General features: G+C 41.9%; 1 protein-coding gene across 3 annotated transcripts in view; it reads right to left on the bottom strand.

Moving 5' to 3' along the window:
- The window catches only part of CACNA1B (calcium voltage-gated channel subunit alpha1 B), a 195,004-nt gene that overhangs the window by 150,526 nt on the left and 29,756 nt on the right, over nucleotides 1-14,722 (bottom strand). For all 3 annotated transcript variants that reach the window (XM_065879258.1, XM_065879257.1, XM_065879259.1), the window contains exons 4-5: nucleotides 4,354-4,445; nucleotides 2,556-2,708 (exon numbers count right to left, since the gene is read on the bottom strand). In XM_065879258.1, the coding sequence (XP_065735330.1) occupies nucleotides 2,556-2,708; nucleotides 4,354-4,445 (245 nt within the window). The remainder of the gene's footprint in view (nucleotides 1-2,555; nucleotides 2,709-4,353; nucleotides 4,446-14,722) is intronic.

Genomic DNA, 14,722 nt, shown 5'->3' with positions numbered 1-14,722 from the left:
CCTGCTGGGACTGTGGGCCCCAGAGACCTTGTCACAGTGGGACAGGAATCAGGCACCAGGGAAACTCCCTGCCGCTCCTGCACCTGCGCCAGCTCTGTCCCCGTGCCTACGGTCTGCCCCCCGCCACCCTCAGACCCACCCTCTCAGAAACTGCTGGTCGACCTCTCCTTCCCCACTAGAACCTGCCCATCACTATGTAAACATGCTGAGGACTCATTCATCTTAAAACCAAAAGCAACAGACTCCTAGCCTCCGACTCTCCCTACCAGCAATACCCTGATTCTCCCTCACAGCCAAACCTCCACCCAGACTCCCCCGATGCGCAGATCTGTCTGTCACGCTGGAGCCAGAGCCAAGCAGGACTCAGCACTGCGGTCTCGGTGCTCATCAGGCAGGTCGACCCAACACGGGCCCAGAGCGTGGCCGGGCTTCAGGGCCCAGTCCTCATGGCACTGGCCCCAGCAAAGGGGACAAGCTCCTGCTGGCCTGCAGTCTAGCCGGCAGCCAGGGACCGCACAGAGAGACGTTAAAGAAATCGCAGAAAACCAGGGCTAATCTCTGGGATAAGGGGGCAAGCAGCACATGTTAATCCCCTCCACTCCCAAAATCCTAACGAAAGGATAGAAAAAACTATTTAAAAAAACAAATGTATGACCACACATGGAAAATCCCTCCTATCAGCACAGGAGAAATTTTGAGGAATTGCTAGGATGGAAAGCAAATGCTCCCAGGTTTAGAAGGCAAAACTGATGATCACACAAGTTTATTCTTTTCCCCCCAAATATCTTAACAAATGCTCATAAAGAAGACCAGGAAGCCATTGTCTGTCTATGTGTAAATAATCACATTCTCTGTAAATAATGACAGTTTTCTTTCCTCCTTTCACATTCTTGACAGGGTTCTTTTTCTTGCCTCACGTTACTGGCCGCGACCACCAAGGCTACGTGGACCAGAAGTGACCATGTGTGTTTTTATCTTGTTCTTGACCTTAAAGGGAAAGCTCGCAAAACTTATGACAAAGTATGATGTTTGCAGGGAATTTTAGGGAGTTTAAGAAAATTCCCCTTTATTTCCACTTTGATAAGAGTTTTTTTTAAATTATGAATGATTTAAACTTCAATAAAAACTTTTTCTGCATTTATTGAGATGATCACACAGGTTTTCTCCTTTAACGTGTTTGTAGCTCAATACACAAACCTTGGACTTCCCTGGTGGCGCAGTGGTGAAGAATCTGCCTGCCAGTTCAGGGGACATGGGTTCGAGCCCTGGTCCGGGAAGATCCCACATGCCGTGGAGCAACTAGGCCCGTGCGCCACAGCTACTGAGCCTGCGCTCTAGAGCCTGTGAGCCACAACTACGGAGCCTGCATGCTGCAACTAATGAAGCCCACACGCCTAGAGCCCGTGCTCCACAACAAGAGAAGCCACCTCAATGAGAAGCCCGCACACCACAACGAAGCGTAGCCCCTGCTCGCTGCAACTAGAGAAAGCCCGCATGCAGCAACAAAGACCCAATGCGGGCAAAAAAAAAAAAAAAAAAAAAGACACAAACCTTAGTGTCACCCTTAACTCTTCCCTTTCTCTTACTCCACGTACAATTGCCCAGAAAACCCAGTTGGCTCAGCAGGCCTCAATGCAAAACAGACCCAGAACCTGACCCTTTCTAACTGCCAAACAGCCTGGCCCCAGCCACCATGTCTCCTGGACTCAGAGTCCTAGCACAGCCTGAACCCACTGCTTTACCACAGGTAAAGCTGATCAGCTGTCCAGAGTTCTCAGCTTACGGGATCTCACTTCCTGATTTTACGTTAATTTCTGAAGGTCAGAAATGTCATCTCCAAAAACTGTTAAGGGGTTTGTAAAAAATCATCATTTGATTCAATATTACAGTTGTAGAAATGAAGTATATTTTCCTTAAGGAATAAAAAAAAGAAGAAAATGCCACTTAACGTCGTCGGTGCGTCAGTAACAGGCCAGCAGGAAAACATACTGATAAGCTTGTCTCTGATACCAGGAAGGCATTCTAGTCCAAGCTACAATACGCGTCCTACGTTTTCACTAGATGTTTCTTTTCTGCTGCTTTTCATCCTATCAGAGGACTGGTACAGCCTTTAAATCTTTGCCAACAGGAGCAGATTCAGTGTCCGCCGAGCTCCTCTCGCCCCCTCTGCACCCAGCGCTCCTCACGCCAGCCTTTCACACTTACTGCTCCTCGTAAATTGACCGTCTGGCAGGCGACCACACGGGCCCCCCCCCCGGCACTCAGATGGCTGTCCAGTTGTCACCTTGGCAGAGAGGCCTCCCCAGGCCACACTCTGTGAAGCAGGCCCCCAAATGACTCTACTGCAAATACCTTTCTTGTTTCCCTCCTAGAAGTTACCACAATCTGACATTATCTTATGTGTTTCTGTTTATCTTGTCTGGGTCCACCTCCTTCGTCTGGCATCTAGAGGGCACCCCCACCCCCCGCCCGCCAGGGCCCAGAACACTGCATCTCTCCAGGATGAATGAGTCTGTGGTCCTCATCTGGGTCTGAGGAGCGCTGCTAGGCCTCACCTGTACTGTTGGGGAAACAGGCCTTGTGGAATTTGCCCATGTAGAACTCGAGGCCAATGATGGCAAACATGAGGATGGCGAAGAAGAGAAGCAGCCCGATCTGTAGGAGCGGAACCATGGCCTTCATGATGGACTTGAGCACCACCTGCAGACCTGGGGCCAGAGCAGGCAAAGCAGGCAGGTCAGAGAGCACAGTGGGCAGAGCGGGCAGTGGGCTGGGGGCGTGGGCAGAACAGCAAGAGCCGGGGCGGGCAGGGCTGAGAGTCCTGGGCAAGGTGTTGAGCAATGAGTATCCACGAGGCCAAAGGACAGAGCTGGGCCCTCAAAGTGAGGGACAGAACAGGGAGTGGTGGGGAAGCAAGAAGTCTTGAGGGAAGGAGGACAGAGCAGTGAGTGCCTGCGTGGGGCAGAGCTGAGAGTCCTTGGGGAGGGGCACAAAGCATAGGGTCTCGGGGCAGGGCGGAGTGGACTGAGCACTGTCCCAGTTCAAGGGAGGAGCAGCGTGTGGCGGTGTCAGCATGAAGTTCTGCTGAGATCTTGAGTCTACGCAGGTCTCAGGGTGGAGCAACAGCAGAGTCCTGAGAGGAAACATGAGGGAATCCTCGGAGCTGAGAGCAGGGGATCATGGGAGGGAAAAGCAGGGGATCCTGGGAACTAGGAGCAGGGGATGCTGGGAGGGAAGAGCAGGGGATCCTGACAGAGAAAAGCAGGGGATCCTGGGAGAGAAAAGCAAGAGATCCTGGGAACTAAGAGCGGGGGATCAAGGGAGGGAAGAACAGGGGATGCTGGGAACTAAGCAGGGGATGCTGGGAGAGAAGAACAGGAAATCCTGGGAATTAAGACCAGGAGATCCTGGGAGGGAAGAACAGAGGATCCTGCGAGGGAAAAGCAGGGGATCCTGGGAACTAGGAGCAGGGGATACTGGGAGGGAAGAGCAGGGGATCCTGGGAGGGACAAGCAAGGGATCCTGGGAACTAAGAGCAGGGGTTCCTGACAGACCCACCCCTCAGGGAAAGTAAAGCAGGGGGCCTACTCCTAGGGAGTGATTTACCACTGACCGTGGGGCATGAGTATGTCCAGACCAGAGGAACTGGGCAGAACAGGCTGAACCCCACTGTCCCCACTTTCAGCTTCACCCCAGCTCCTGGGTACAGGCCTGAGCCTTTGCCTGCCAGGGTCTTAGGGCAGAACACGGAGCCAGCCAGCGGTCTTCCCTGCAGTGGGCTCGGGCGACACAGCCTCAGAGCCCTGCCACCCAGGCTCTGAGGGAAACCCAAACTTCCACTGGCTTGGAGGAACACGGGCACAGGCGGTCACCAGCTCTCGAGGTAGCCTGGCCACCCCCTGCCCTCGCGTGGCCTCTTGAGCAGCCCAGTCCCGGAGCATGTCTTAACCAGGTCACAGGTCCCAACAGCCCTGCCCAGCCTGAGCCAAGACAGGTGGTCCTTTGCAGCCTCTGAATGTGTTCTCAGGCATCCTGCCCCACCACCTTGGTCGATCTCGCACCTGCCCTTTAACCACAGAAAAAGAAGCAAAGAGCTGGAAATACAGCAGAGGGTGTGAGGAGGATCAAAGCTTCCACATAGGGAAGCCAAGTTACCCTCTGGGTTTTCACGGAGTTGGGAGAGACTGGAGAAGGGCCGCTCCTCCCTTCTTCGTGCCTTGTTCCCCGGGGTCAAGGGCAGCGAGCTCAGAGTCACCAAAGGGCCCACTGTTAGGGCCTAACTGGCCATGACAGGGGTTGGGAGAGAGGTCAGTGTCCAGGTAGGCTGGGCCTGATTGCTTTTGCCAGACTCACTTGGAATCCCAGACACCAGCTTCAGGGGCCTCAGCACACGCACAGCCCGCAGGGTTCGCAGGTCAAAGTCAGTGCCAGCTGTGGCGAGGATCCTGGCAGGAACAAAGACAAGGGGGAAGTGAGGGCTTCCGCATGGAGTTGAGAAGAGGGCACGTCCCTCCCACCACCCATGTCCTGTCTTCCAAGAGCAGTGACACCTTTGTGCCTGTGTCCCCCGCTGTCCAAGCATGGGGGTGGGGGTCGGGGGCGGCGTACTAGGCAGGGAAGGCCAGGAACTGAATTCAGACGTCCTCGCCAGCAATGTTAGGAATGGCTTTTACCAGCATAACCATCCCTCCAGGCATCACCCCGAGAGGACACTTGGTCTCTGGTCCCTGGCCAGGCCTTGAATCTGTCCTTGAATTGAGTCCAAGCCTGAACCATGTCCCCAAGCAACCCCAACTGCACTCCAAGCTGCCTCATGACAGGTGGTGATAGCAGGAGCGGGAGTAGAATGGAACTTGAGGGACTTCTGAACAGATGCCACATGACCTATTCCTCACTTTACCACAGGAGAACACAGGAACAAACAGTGGGGAAAGTGAATAGAGGGCTCAGAGGACTCCCTTAGCATAAGAACATACCCCAACGTCTCCCATCTTAAAACAAAGCAGAAAATTCCATATCTGCCTCCAACCCCCGCACATTTCTCTGCTCCCTTCACTCCAAAGCTCATTGAAAGTGTCAGTCCTTGGTCTCCCCACTGCCTTACCTTTCTGCCTCTCTTTAGCTTTGTCCAACTATGTTCTCACCCGCACCATTCCACTGAAATGTTTTGTCAAGGCTTCTCGCCAATTGCAATGGTTAAGTCTCCTTCTATAAATGGTTTCTTCTCTTGCCCATTGGTCAATTCTCTCATTTTCCTCTTAACATCCTGGGAGTCTCTTCTAGGTCTTCTTTGCAAGCTTTGCCTCCTCTACCAGACTGAAAAATTAGATGCCTCAAGGCTCACACCATATAGGATCTGCCCAATAGCTTTGAACACCACGGTATGCTTATTACTCCCGATTTACACCTTTAACTCAAGTCTGGGACTTTGGGCTCATATATCCATCCAACTGCCTTTTTTACCATTTCCACTTGGATAGCAAAAAAAGCATATCAAACATTAATAAAACTAAAGAATTCTTTTTACAACTTTAATGTAAATATTAAAACACGTACTTTTTTAAGTTCAGAGTTGTTACACGATGGTGACTAGAGAACTTTTTATTCTTTCTCTCAATCTTGCTCCTTCCCCAGTATTCCCCCCTTTCTGTGAACAACACTAGTCAAGTGTTTCATAAGCCAAAACCAAGACTTCATACCTGACTCCTCTCTCTCTTACACTCCACATCCAATTCACTAACAATCCTGTTGGCTCTACCTTTAAAATGCACCCTGGATGCTTGGTGAAAAAGGATTGTTGTCCCCCTACTCTAAATACATAGCAGCAAGGAATAAAATTTGAGATGCAGCTGGGGTAAAAAATAAGATAAAATGGTCAGGGGAGAAGAAAAGAAGGGCAACGAGAAAATCTATACAAACCAAAATTCCATAGCATGTGAGAAAATCCAATACTAAGAGTGATATTCAACTACTAAAATCAACTATTGAAAGATTAATTTTGTTCAGATGAAATCAACAAATTATGAAACAAAAATAGGCAGAAACAGGTAGATATTCTAAAAACTAGCTAGAAGTTTTGGAAATAAACAAATAGTTATTAAAATATTATCAATAATAATAATCATACTCTAGGCTGGAGACATAGTTGGAGTGTATTAATGGTTTAGGAAATAGTACTAAGGAATCACTCACAGACATTGGAAAGACAAAGAAAAAAATGAAAGACAAATTAAGCGATATGGAGGTTAGATCATATATCTAACACACATCAAATGTAGGTTCCAGAAAAAGAGAATAGAGGGAACGTGGTGAAGAAGCAACATTTGAAAAGATAACAGATGAGAAATTTCCAGAATTAAAGACTTGCTTTCTCAAATTTAAAGTGCATTACAAGGTACCAATCACGTAAATAAAATACATCCAACTAGAAATGGTGTGAGGAACTGCAGAATATCAAGCATAAAAAGAAAGTATTAAAGGCTACGAAAGAGAAAAGATAAAATATCTAGGGGAAAAAAGAATAATTAAAAGGAGAGAAAACTTCACCTCAGCAAAAAAAAAAAAAATATATGCTAGAAGACAATTAAGTAATACCTCCAAAAAGCAGCAGGAAAATAATTGACATCTTAGAACTTTATATCCAGCTAAACTGTCAATAAAGAGTGAGGGCAAAATAAACATTTTCAGAGATAAAATAAGTCATCACCCCAGATCTTCAGTAAAACATGGGAACTGAACCCAAAGGGAAAGCACAGTATACAAGAGCAATGGTAGGCACAGAAATTTTTTAAATAGTTAAATTTAATTAATCGTTGATTTTTAAAACTATGATGTCCAATTTTTCATTATTTTCTACATGCAAAACTAACAACCTAGGCAATAATAAAAAAAAAATATTTACAGAAGGGGTTTTTCCACGTGTAGTTGCATCAAATTATGTTATAGAGGCTAAATCACTCTTCATTGTATTAGGTCAGAGGATGGCAAACATTTTCTGTAAAGGGCCATTAGTAAATATTTAGGCTTTGTGAGTCATAGAATCTCTGTCACGACCACTCAACTCCGTCATTGTAGCATAAAAGCAGATAATATGTCAATGAATGGGCAAGGCTGTGTTCCAATAAAACTTTATTTATAAGCACAGGTTGCCAGACAGATGAGCTATAATTTTCTGTCCTCTGCGTTAGACAAATGTATAGTTATGAATATATATTTAAAATGTTAAGGATATCCAGTAAATGGATAGAAATACAGTCTATTTCAAAACCATCAGAGGTGAAAAAGGTATGTAGGGAACAGGTAATATACAATATTTTGTCACACTACAAAAGTCAGGAAAAGACTCCCCCAAAACAAAGAAATAATATAAAGAGGAAAAACAGAATAAGATATTAGGCGTAAGTCCAAACACACAAGTAATAATAAGAAATATAAATGAATTTTCATTTCCTATTAAATCATACATGATTAGATTGGAGCTTTTGAAAGTCCAACTTTCAAAAAGTTGCTACCTACAAAAGCCATACCTGAAAAAAAAAAAAAAAAAAAAAGCCATACCTGAAAAAAAATACAGAAATGTTGAAAATAAACAGATTTTTTAAAAGAATATACTAAGTAAATGCTACAGAAAAGGAAGTTGGTATATAATACTAAAGACAAAATATAATTTAAAGCAAAAAAACAATCCTAAGGTTAAAGAGAGATATAATGCATAATACTGAAAGCAAAATTACACCAAGGAATATGATCATCATTAATTTTTATGCACCCAAACCTCATAAATTCAAAACAGATAAAGAAAAAGAATGAGAACTCCTCCAACATAGTGGAAGGTCCTCACAAAGCTCTCATCAGAACCTGAAAGACTAAACACCAAAATTTAGTAAGGCTGAACAAGATCAAGACAGAATTAGCACCTTGATCCATCTTATTGTTCTAATCTTCTATATCTTTCATATATTACCTTTATCTACCTACCTATCTCTCATCTATAATCTATTTTCCTAACAAAATGTGTTCCTAACAAATAGAAAATATATACTTTTAGGAGTACATGGGAATAGCTTTGAAAATATCCTACATCACAAAAGAAGCCTCAGCAAACTTCAAAAACTTAGTAACATATATTATCGTACTTCTCCAATTAAATAAGAATACTACTATAAAACCACATTTTTAAAAACTTGCATTATAGAAACCTTCAAAATGCACAACTAAATAACTCATTAATTAAAGACATTACCAAATATTTAGAACTCATCAACAACAAAAATACTACATATTATATGTGTGAGGTTCAGTCAAAGTGATGCCTTAGGGGAAATTTATAAACTTAACTGATTTTATTTTTTTAAAGATTAAAAATAAATAAACTGGGCTTCCCTGGTGGCGCAGCGGTTGAGAGTCCGCCTGCCGTTGCAGGGGACGTGGGTTCATGCCCCGGTCCGGGAAGATCCCACATGCCGCGGAGCGGCTGGGCCCGTGAGCCATGGCCGCTGAGCCTGCGCGTCCGGAGCCTGTGCTCCGCAACGGGAGAGGCCACAACAGTGAGAGGCCCGCGTACCGCAAAAAAATAAATAAATAAATAAATAAATAAATAAATAAATAAACCAAGTGTTGCTATGTCTCAAGGATCTTAAAAAAGAATAGCAGGGTAAATTTAGAGAAAGTAGAAAAATGGAAATAATAAAGAGTAGACATGGTGAAAATAGAAAATAGAGAAATAATAGAGAGCTGAATCTTTGAAAGTTTAATCAAATGAACAAGCTTCTGGCAAGAATAATCAAGAAAAAGAGAGTGTACAATGCATACAAAAGATACATGTACAAATAAACATAGTGTATGCATGCACGCACACATCTGTGTGTGCATACATGTGTACACACATGCACAGGAAAATATAAAAATACAGGGAACACAACTAAGACAGGAGAGATTTTTAGAATCACAAGAGAATATTATTAACAATTTTATGCCAATAGATGCTAAAACTTTGAGGAAATGGATATATCCTCTTGAAAAGCAAGTTACCAAAAGTGACAGAAGTAGAAAACCTGAATAAACCATGAACAATTGTATTAGTTTTCTATTCTGTAAAAACCTACCACAAATTTAGTGACTTGAAATCGCACCCGTTTATTAGCTCACAGTTCTGTGGGCACATCGTGGCTAACTTCTCTGCTGCAGGTCTCGGGAACAGCCAGCTGCATCCTCATCTGGAAGCTAAACTAGGGAAAGTGATGCTTTCCAGCCCCTTGAGGTTGTCTGCAGAGTTCACTTCCTTGCAGTAGGAATGGAGTCCCTTTGCCTTGCTGTCAGCCGGGGACTTCTCTTAGCCCCTGGAGGCCACTCTCAGATCCTTGCCACCTGGCCCCTCAACAGTCCCTCTCACACTTCTAAACTCTCTGGCTATAGGAAGAGCCCAGTCCCTTTAAAGGGATCGCCTGATGAGATCAGTCCCACCCAAATAATCTCCCTTTTGGTTAACTCAGAGTCAACTGATTCATAACCTAACCACAGGAGTGATATCTCATCACACCCACAGGACCTGCCTGCACTCAAGGGGATATGGCTGTGCAGGTGGGCAGGCAGGGGACCAGAATCTTGGACCATTTACAAGAATTAATTTGGACTCAGTTTTCCTCTGCCAGAATATCAGATCCAGACAATTTTACAAGTATGTTCTTACAAACATTCAGAGAACAGAAAATTCGATGTTATACAAACTGTTTTAGAGAATAAAAATACAAGAAAAGCTCCCAACTCATTTTATGATGCTGGTATAATCTTGACATCAAGACTGGAACCATCCAATAAAGATGTTTAAAAAAAAAAAGACTGGAACCATAATTCAAAAAGATACATGCACCCCAGTGTTCATAGGAGCATTATTTACAATAGCCAAGACATGAAGGCAACCATGGACAGATGAGTGGATAAAGAAGATGTGGTATATTTATACAATGGAATATTACTCAGCTATAAAAAAGAATGAAATAATTCCATTTGCAGCAACATGGATGGACCTAGAGATGATCATGCTACGTGAGGTAAACCAGACAGAGAAATACAAATACCATATGATACTGCTTATATGTGGAATCTAAAAAAGTGATACAAATGAACTTATATACAAAACAGAAATAGGCCCACAGACATAGAAAACAAACCTATGGTTACCAAAGGGGAAAGGTGGGGGAAGGATAAATTAGAAGTTTGAGATTAACATATACGCACTACTATATATAAAACAGATAGCCAACAAAGACCTACGGTTTAGCACAGGGAACTATACTCAGTATTTTGCAATAACCTATAAGGGAAAAGATTCTGATAAAAATAGATATATATGTATGTATAACTGAATCACTTTGCTGTACACCTGAAACTAACACAACATTGTAAATCAACTATGCTTCAATTTAAAAATTTTTTTAAAAGACTGGAAAAGGGGGCTTCCCTGGTGGCACAGTGGTTGAGAGTCCGCCTGCCGATGCGGGGGACGCGGGTTTGTGCCCCGGTCCAGGAGGATCCCACATGTCGCGGAGCCGCTGGGCCCGTGAGCCATGGCCGCTGGGCCTGCGCGTCCGGAGCCTGTGCTCCGCAACGGGAGAGGTCACGGCAGCGAGAGGCCCGCGTACCACAAAAAAAAAAAAAAAAGACTGGAAAAGGGCAAGAAAAATTTATACACATCTCAATTATGAACACAAATTTTAAATAAAATATTAGAGTAAATCGAATTCAAAGGTACATATGTTAAGAGTTTATAATGGCCAACTGAGTTGTCATAGGAACATAAGAGTAATTCAATAGTAGAATAACTATTAATGTAATCCACCACATGGAAAATCAATATAAAAACCATATAATCATGTTAAAATTTTCAGAAAAATTATTTGATAAAATTTCAGTATCATTCATGATAAAGAGAATTAGGAACAGGAAATTCCTTAAAGTGACAATAGGTACTAAAAACCATTAGGAGCATTTCTCTTTAAATTCAGGGATAACACAAATATACCATTTATATCATATGGAGGCCCTAGCCAAGGCAAAAAGACAAGAAAAAGAAAAAAAAAGTTTAGAAGGGAGGAAACAAACTGTCTTATTCACAGATAATGTGATTTCTACATAGAAAATCCAAAAGCATATACAGTACAGCAAAACTATTAGAATTAGAAAGCTCAGCAAGGTTATGAAATACCAAACACATATACAAAAATAAATTGTTTTCATTTACTATTAGAAAATGCAAATTTTAAAAGCTCTTATTCTAATGGGTATGGGACTCCTTCCTGGGGTAATGAAAACGTTCTAAAATTAGTGGTGATGGTTGTACAACTCTATGACTATACTGAAAATCACTGAATTGTATACTTTAAAAGTATGAATTTTATAGTATGTGAATTACATCTCGATAAAGCTGACATAAAATATTGTTTATAATAGCAACAAAATCTATAAAGTATCTAGGAATAAGCTCAATAAAATCAGTGCAATATCTTGATAAAAAAAGTCATAAAATATTCATGAAGAGCAAAGAGATAATAGAGATGAGCCATATTAATAGATGAGACAATTCGACATTTTTATATGACCCTTTCCCCAAATTAGCCCACAAATTCAATGAAATTCCAATAAAAATCTCAACAGATCTTATATGTAGAAAATCCTAAATTTGTAGAAAATCCACCAATAATTACCAGAACTAATGAATTCAGTAAAGTTTCAGGATATAAAGTCAACACAAAAAAATAGGTTGTATTCTATATACTTAAAATGAACAACCAACAAAGGATATTTTTTAAAAATCCATTTATAATAGCATCAAAAAGAATAAAATACTTAAGAATAAAATTAAGGAGGTGACAGACTTGTACCCTGAAAACTACAAAACACTGGTGAAGGAAATTAAAGAACACTAAACAAACAGGAAGGCATCCCATGTTCATGGATTGGAAAACAATATTGTTAAGACGTCAATACCCAAAGCAATCTACAGATTCAATGCAATACCAACCAAAATTCCGAAGAGATTTTTTGCAGAAATAGCAAAACTCATCCTAGAATTCATACGGACTCTCAAGGGACTCTAGATAGTCAAAACGATAGAATAATAACCCAGAAACGAAGTCTTCCATACACAGTCAATTGATTTTCAACAAGAATGCCAAGACCATTCAGAGAGGAAAAGACAGTCTTTTCACCAAACTGTGCTGGAAAAGCTAGATGTTCACATGCAAAAATATAAAGTTGGACCTGTATCTTATGCAATATACAAAAAGCAACTCAAAATGGATCAAAGTTCTAAATGTAAGACCTTAAACTATAATACTCAAAAGAAAATACAAGAGAAAATCTTCATGACATTGAACTTGGCAATGATTTCTTGGAAATGACACCAAAAGCCTGAGCAATAGAAGAAAAAATACAAAAATTGGACTTCATCAAAATTTTACAAAACTTTTGTACATCAAAGGACACTATCAAGAGCGTGAAAAGACAAGCTACAGAATATGGGATAAAGTATTCACAAGCCATATATCTAATAAGGGATTAATATGCAGAATATATTAAGAACTCCTACAACTCAACAACAATAAAAACCCAATTTAAAAATAGGCAAAGGACTTGAATGTATATTTCTTCAAAAAAGATATACAAATGGCCATTAAGCACATGAAAAGGTGCTCAACATCACTAATTATTAGGGAAATGCAAATCAAAACTATAATAAGAGGGCTTCCCTGGTGGCGCAGTGGTTGAGAGTCCGCTTGCCGATGCAGGGGACACGGGCTCGTGCCCCGGTCTGGGAAGATCCCACATGCCGCGGAGCGGCTGGGCCCGTGAGCCATGGCCGCTGAGCCTGCGCATCCGGAGCCTGTGCTCTGCAACGGGAGAGGCCACAACGGTGAGAGGCCCGCGTACCGCAAAAACAAAACAACAACAAGAAAAAACTATAATAAGATACTAATCACACCCATTAGGATGACTATTATTATAAAAAAAAAAAAGGAAAATAACAGTGTTGGCAAGGATGTGAAGCAAGAAAAGCCCTTGTGCGTTGTCGATGGGAATGGAAAATGGTGCCGCTGCTGTGGAAAACAGTACAGTGATCCTCAAAAAGTTGAACATAAAATTACCATATGGTCCAGCAATTCCACTCCTGGGTATAGATCCAAAAGAAATGAAACAAGGTCTCAAAGAGATTTATTTGTTACACCCAGGATCATAACAGCAGTATTCACAACAGCTAAAACATAGAAGGAACACAAGCGTCCACCAGTGGATGAACGAAGAAGCAAATTATGGTATATGCAAACACTGGGGCATTATTCAGCCTTAAAAAGGAGGGAAATTCTAATACATGATGCAACTTAGAGGAACCCTGAAGACAGTATGCTAAATGAAATAGGCCAGTCACAGAAAAACGCAAATACTGTAGGATTCTACACTGGAACATTATTCAGCCTTAAAAAGGAGGGAAATTCTAATACATGATGCAACTTAGAGGAACCCTGAAGACAGTATGCTAAATGAAATAGGCCAGTCACAAAAAAACGCAAATACTGTAGGATTCTACTTTTATGAGATACTTAGAGTAGTCAAAATCGTAGAGACAGAAAGCAGAATGGTGGTTCTCAGGGTCTGAGGGGAGGGAGAGATGAGGGTTGTTGTTTAATGAGGACAGAGTTTCATATGTGAAAGATGAAAAGAGCTGTGGAGATGGACGGAGCTGATAGCGACCCAACATTATGAATGTATTCGATACCGATGAAATGCACACTTAAAAGTGATTAAGATGGTCAATTTTATGTTATGTGTGTTTTGCCACAATTTTTAAAGTTGGAAAATAAAAGTAGGCCTCAGTGCAGAGAGCAAACTTTAAAACTTTGAAAAAACAAAACAAAACAAAAAGACATGAGAACAGTTCTATGACTATGAGTTAAGGAAGGGTTTCTGAAGAACACATAAAAATGGCAAACCATAAAGTGGTACACTGATAAATCTGACTACAATAAAATTGAAACTATACTACAAAAGCTATTGAGAAAGTGAAAAGAAAATGATACTTGCAATGCAAAAAGCTGACAGAACTGGTTTCCGGAATACATAAAGAATTCCTATACATTCATATGAAAAGTACACATAACCTATATGAAAAATAAGCAAATTACAAAAGAGAAAAGATGTTCAAAACCACCCGCAATCAGGGAAATTCAAATTAAACTAACAAAGAGAGACCATTCCACATCCTGTTTAGCAAACAGTGTTACAGCTGGTGATGCCGAACAGCAGCTCTGCTGGTGGAAGAGAAAACTGTAGAATCGCTCCGGAGAGCATTTGGCCACTTCTAGAAAATTTTTAAATGAATATATGGACTAGACTTGCCTCCCAAACGTTTGCAGAAATGTACACAGCCATGTTCGTTGTGGCACTGTCTTTAATAGTGAAAGACAGGAATCACCTACTGCTCATCGCACAGAGAGAGAAAACATTAATGTGGTCCATGCACACAACGGAACGTTATTGCAGTAAAATATGATGAGCACGTGAAATTAAACAAACTACACATATTAACATGGACATGCTTAAAGCAACGTGAAGGGGTAAAAAGGCACGTTGTGAAACAATTATGTATCTAGGTTTAAATGCATATACACACTCAAACAATTAAAACCATGCAAACAAGACTGCATATTATTTATCAATAGGGACATAG

Source organism: Phocoena phocoena, chromosome 6 (assembly GCF_963924675.1).
Source record: "Phocoena phocoena chromosome 6, mPhoPho1.1, whole genome shotgun sequence".
Taxonomy (NCBI): domain Eukaryota; kingdom Metazoa; phylum Chordata; class Mammalia; order Artiodactyla; family Phocoenidae; genus Phocoena; species Phocoena phocoena.
The sequence above is the reverse complement of the archived record's forward strand: the minus strand, read 5'-3'. Positions and strand labels throughout refer to the sequence as shown.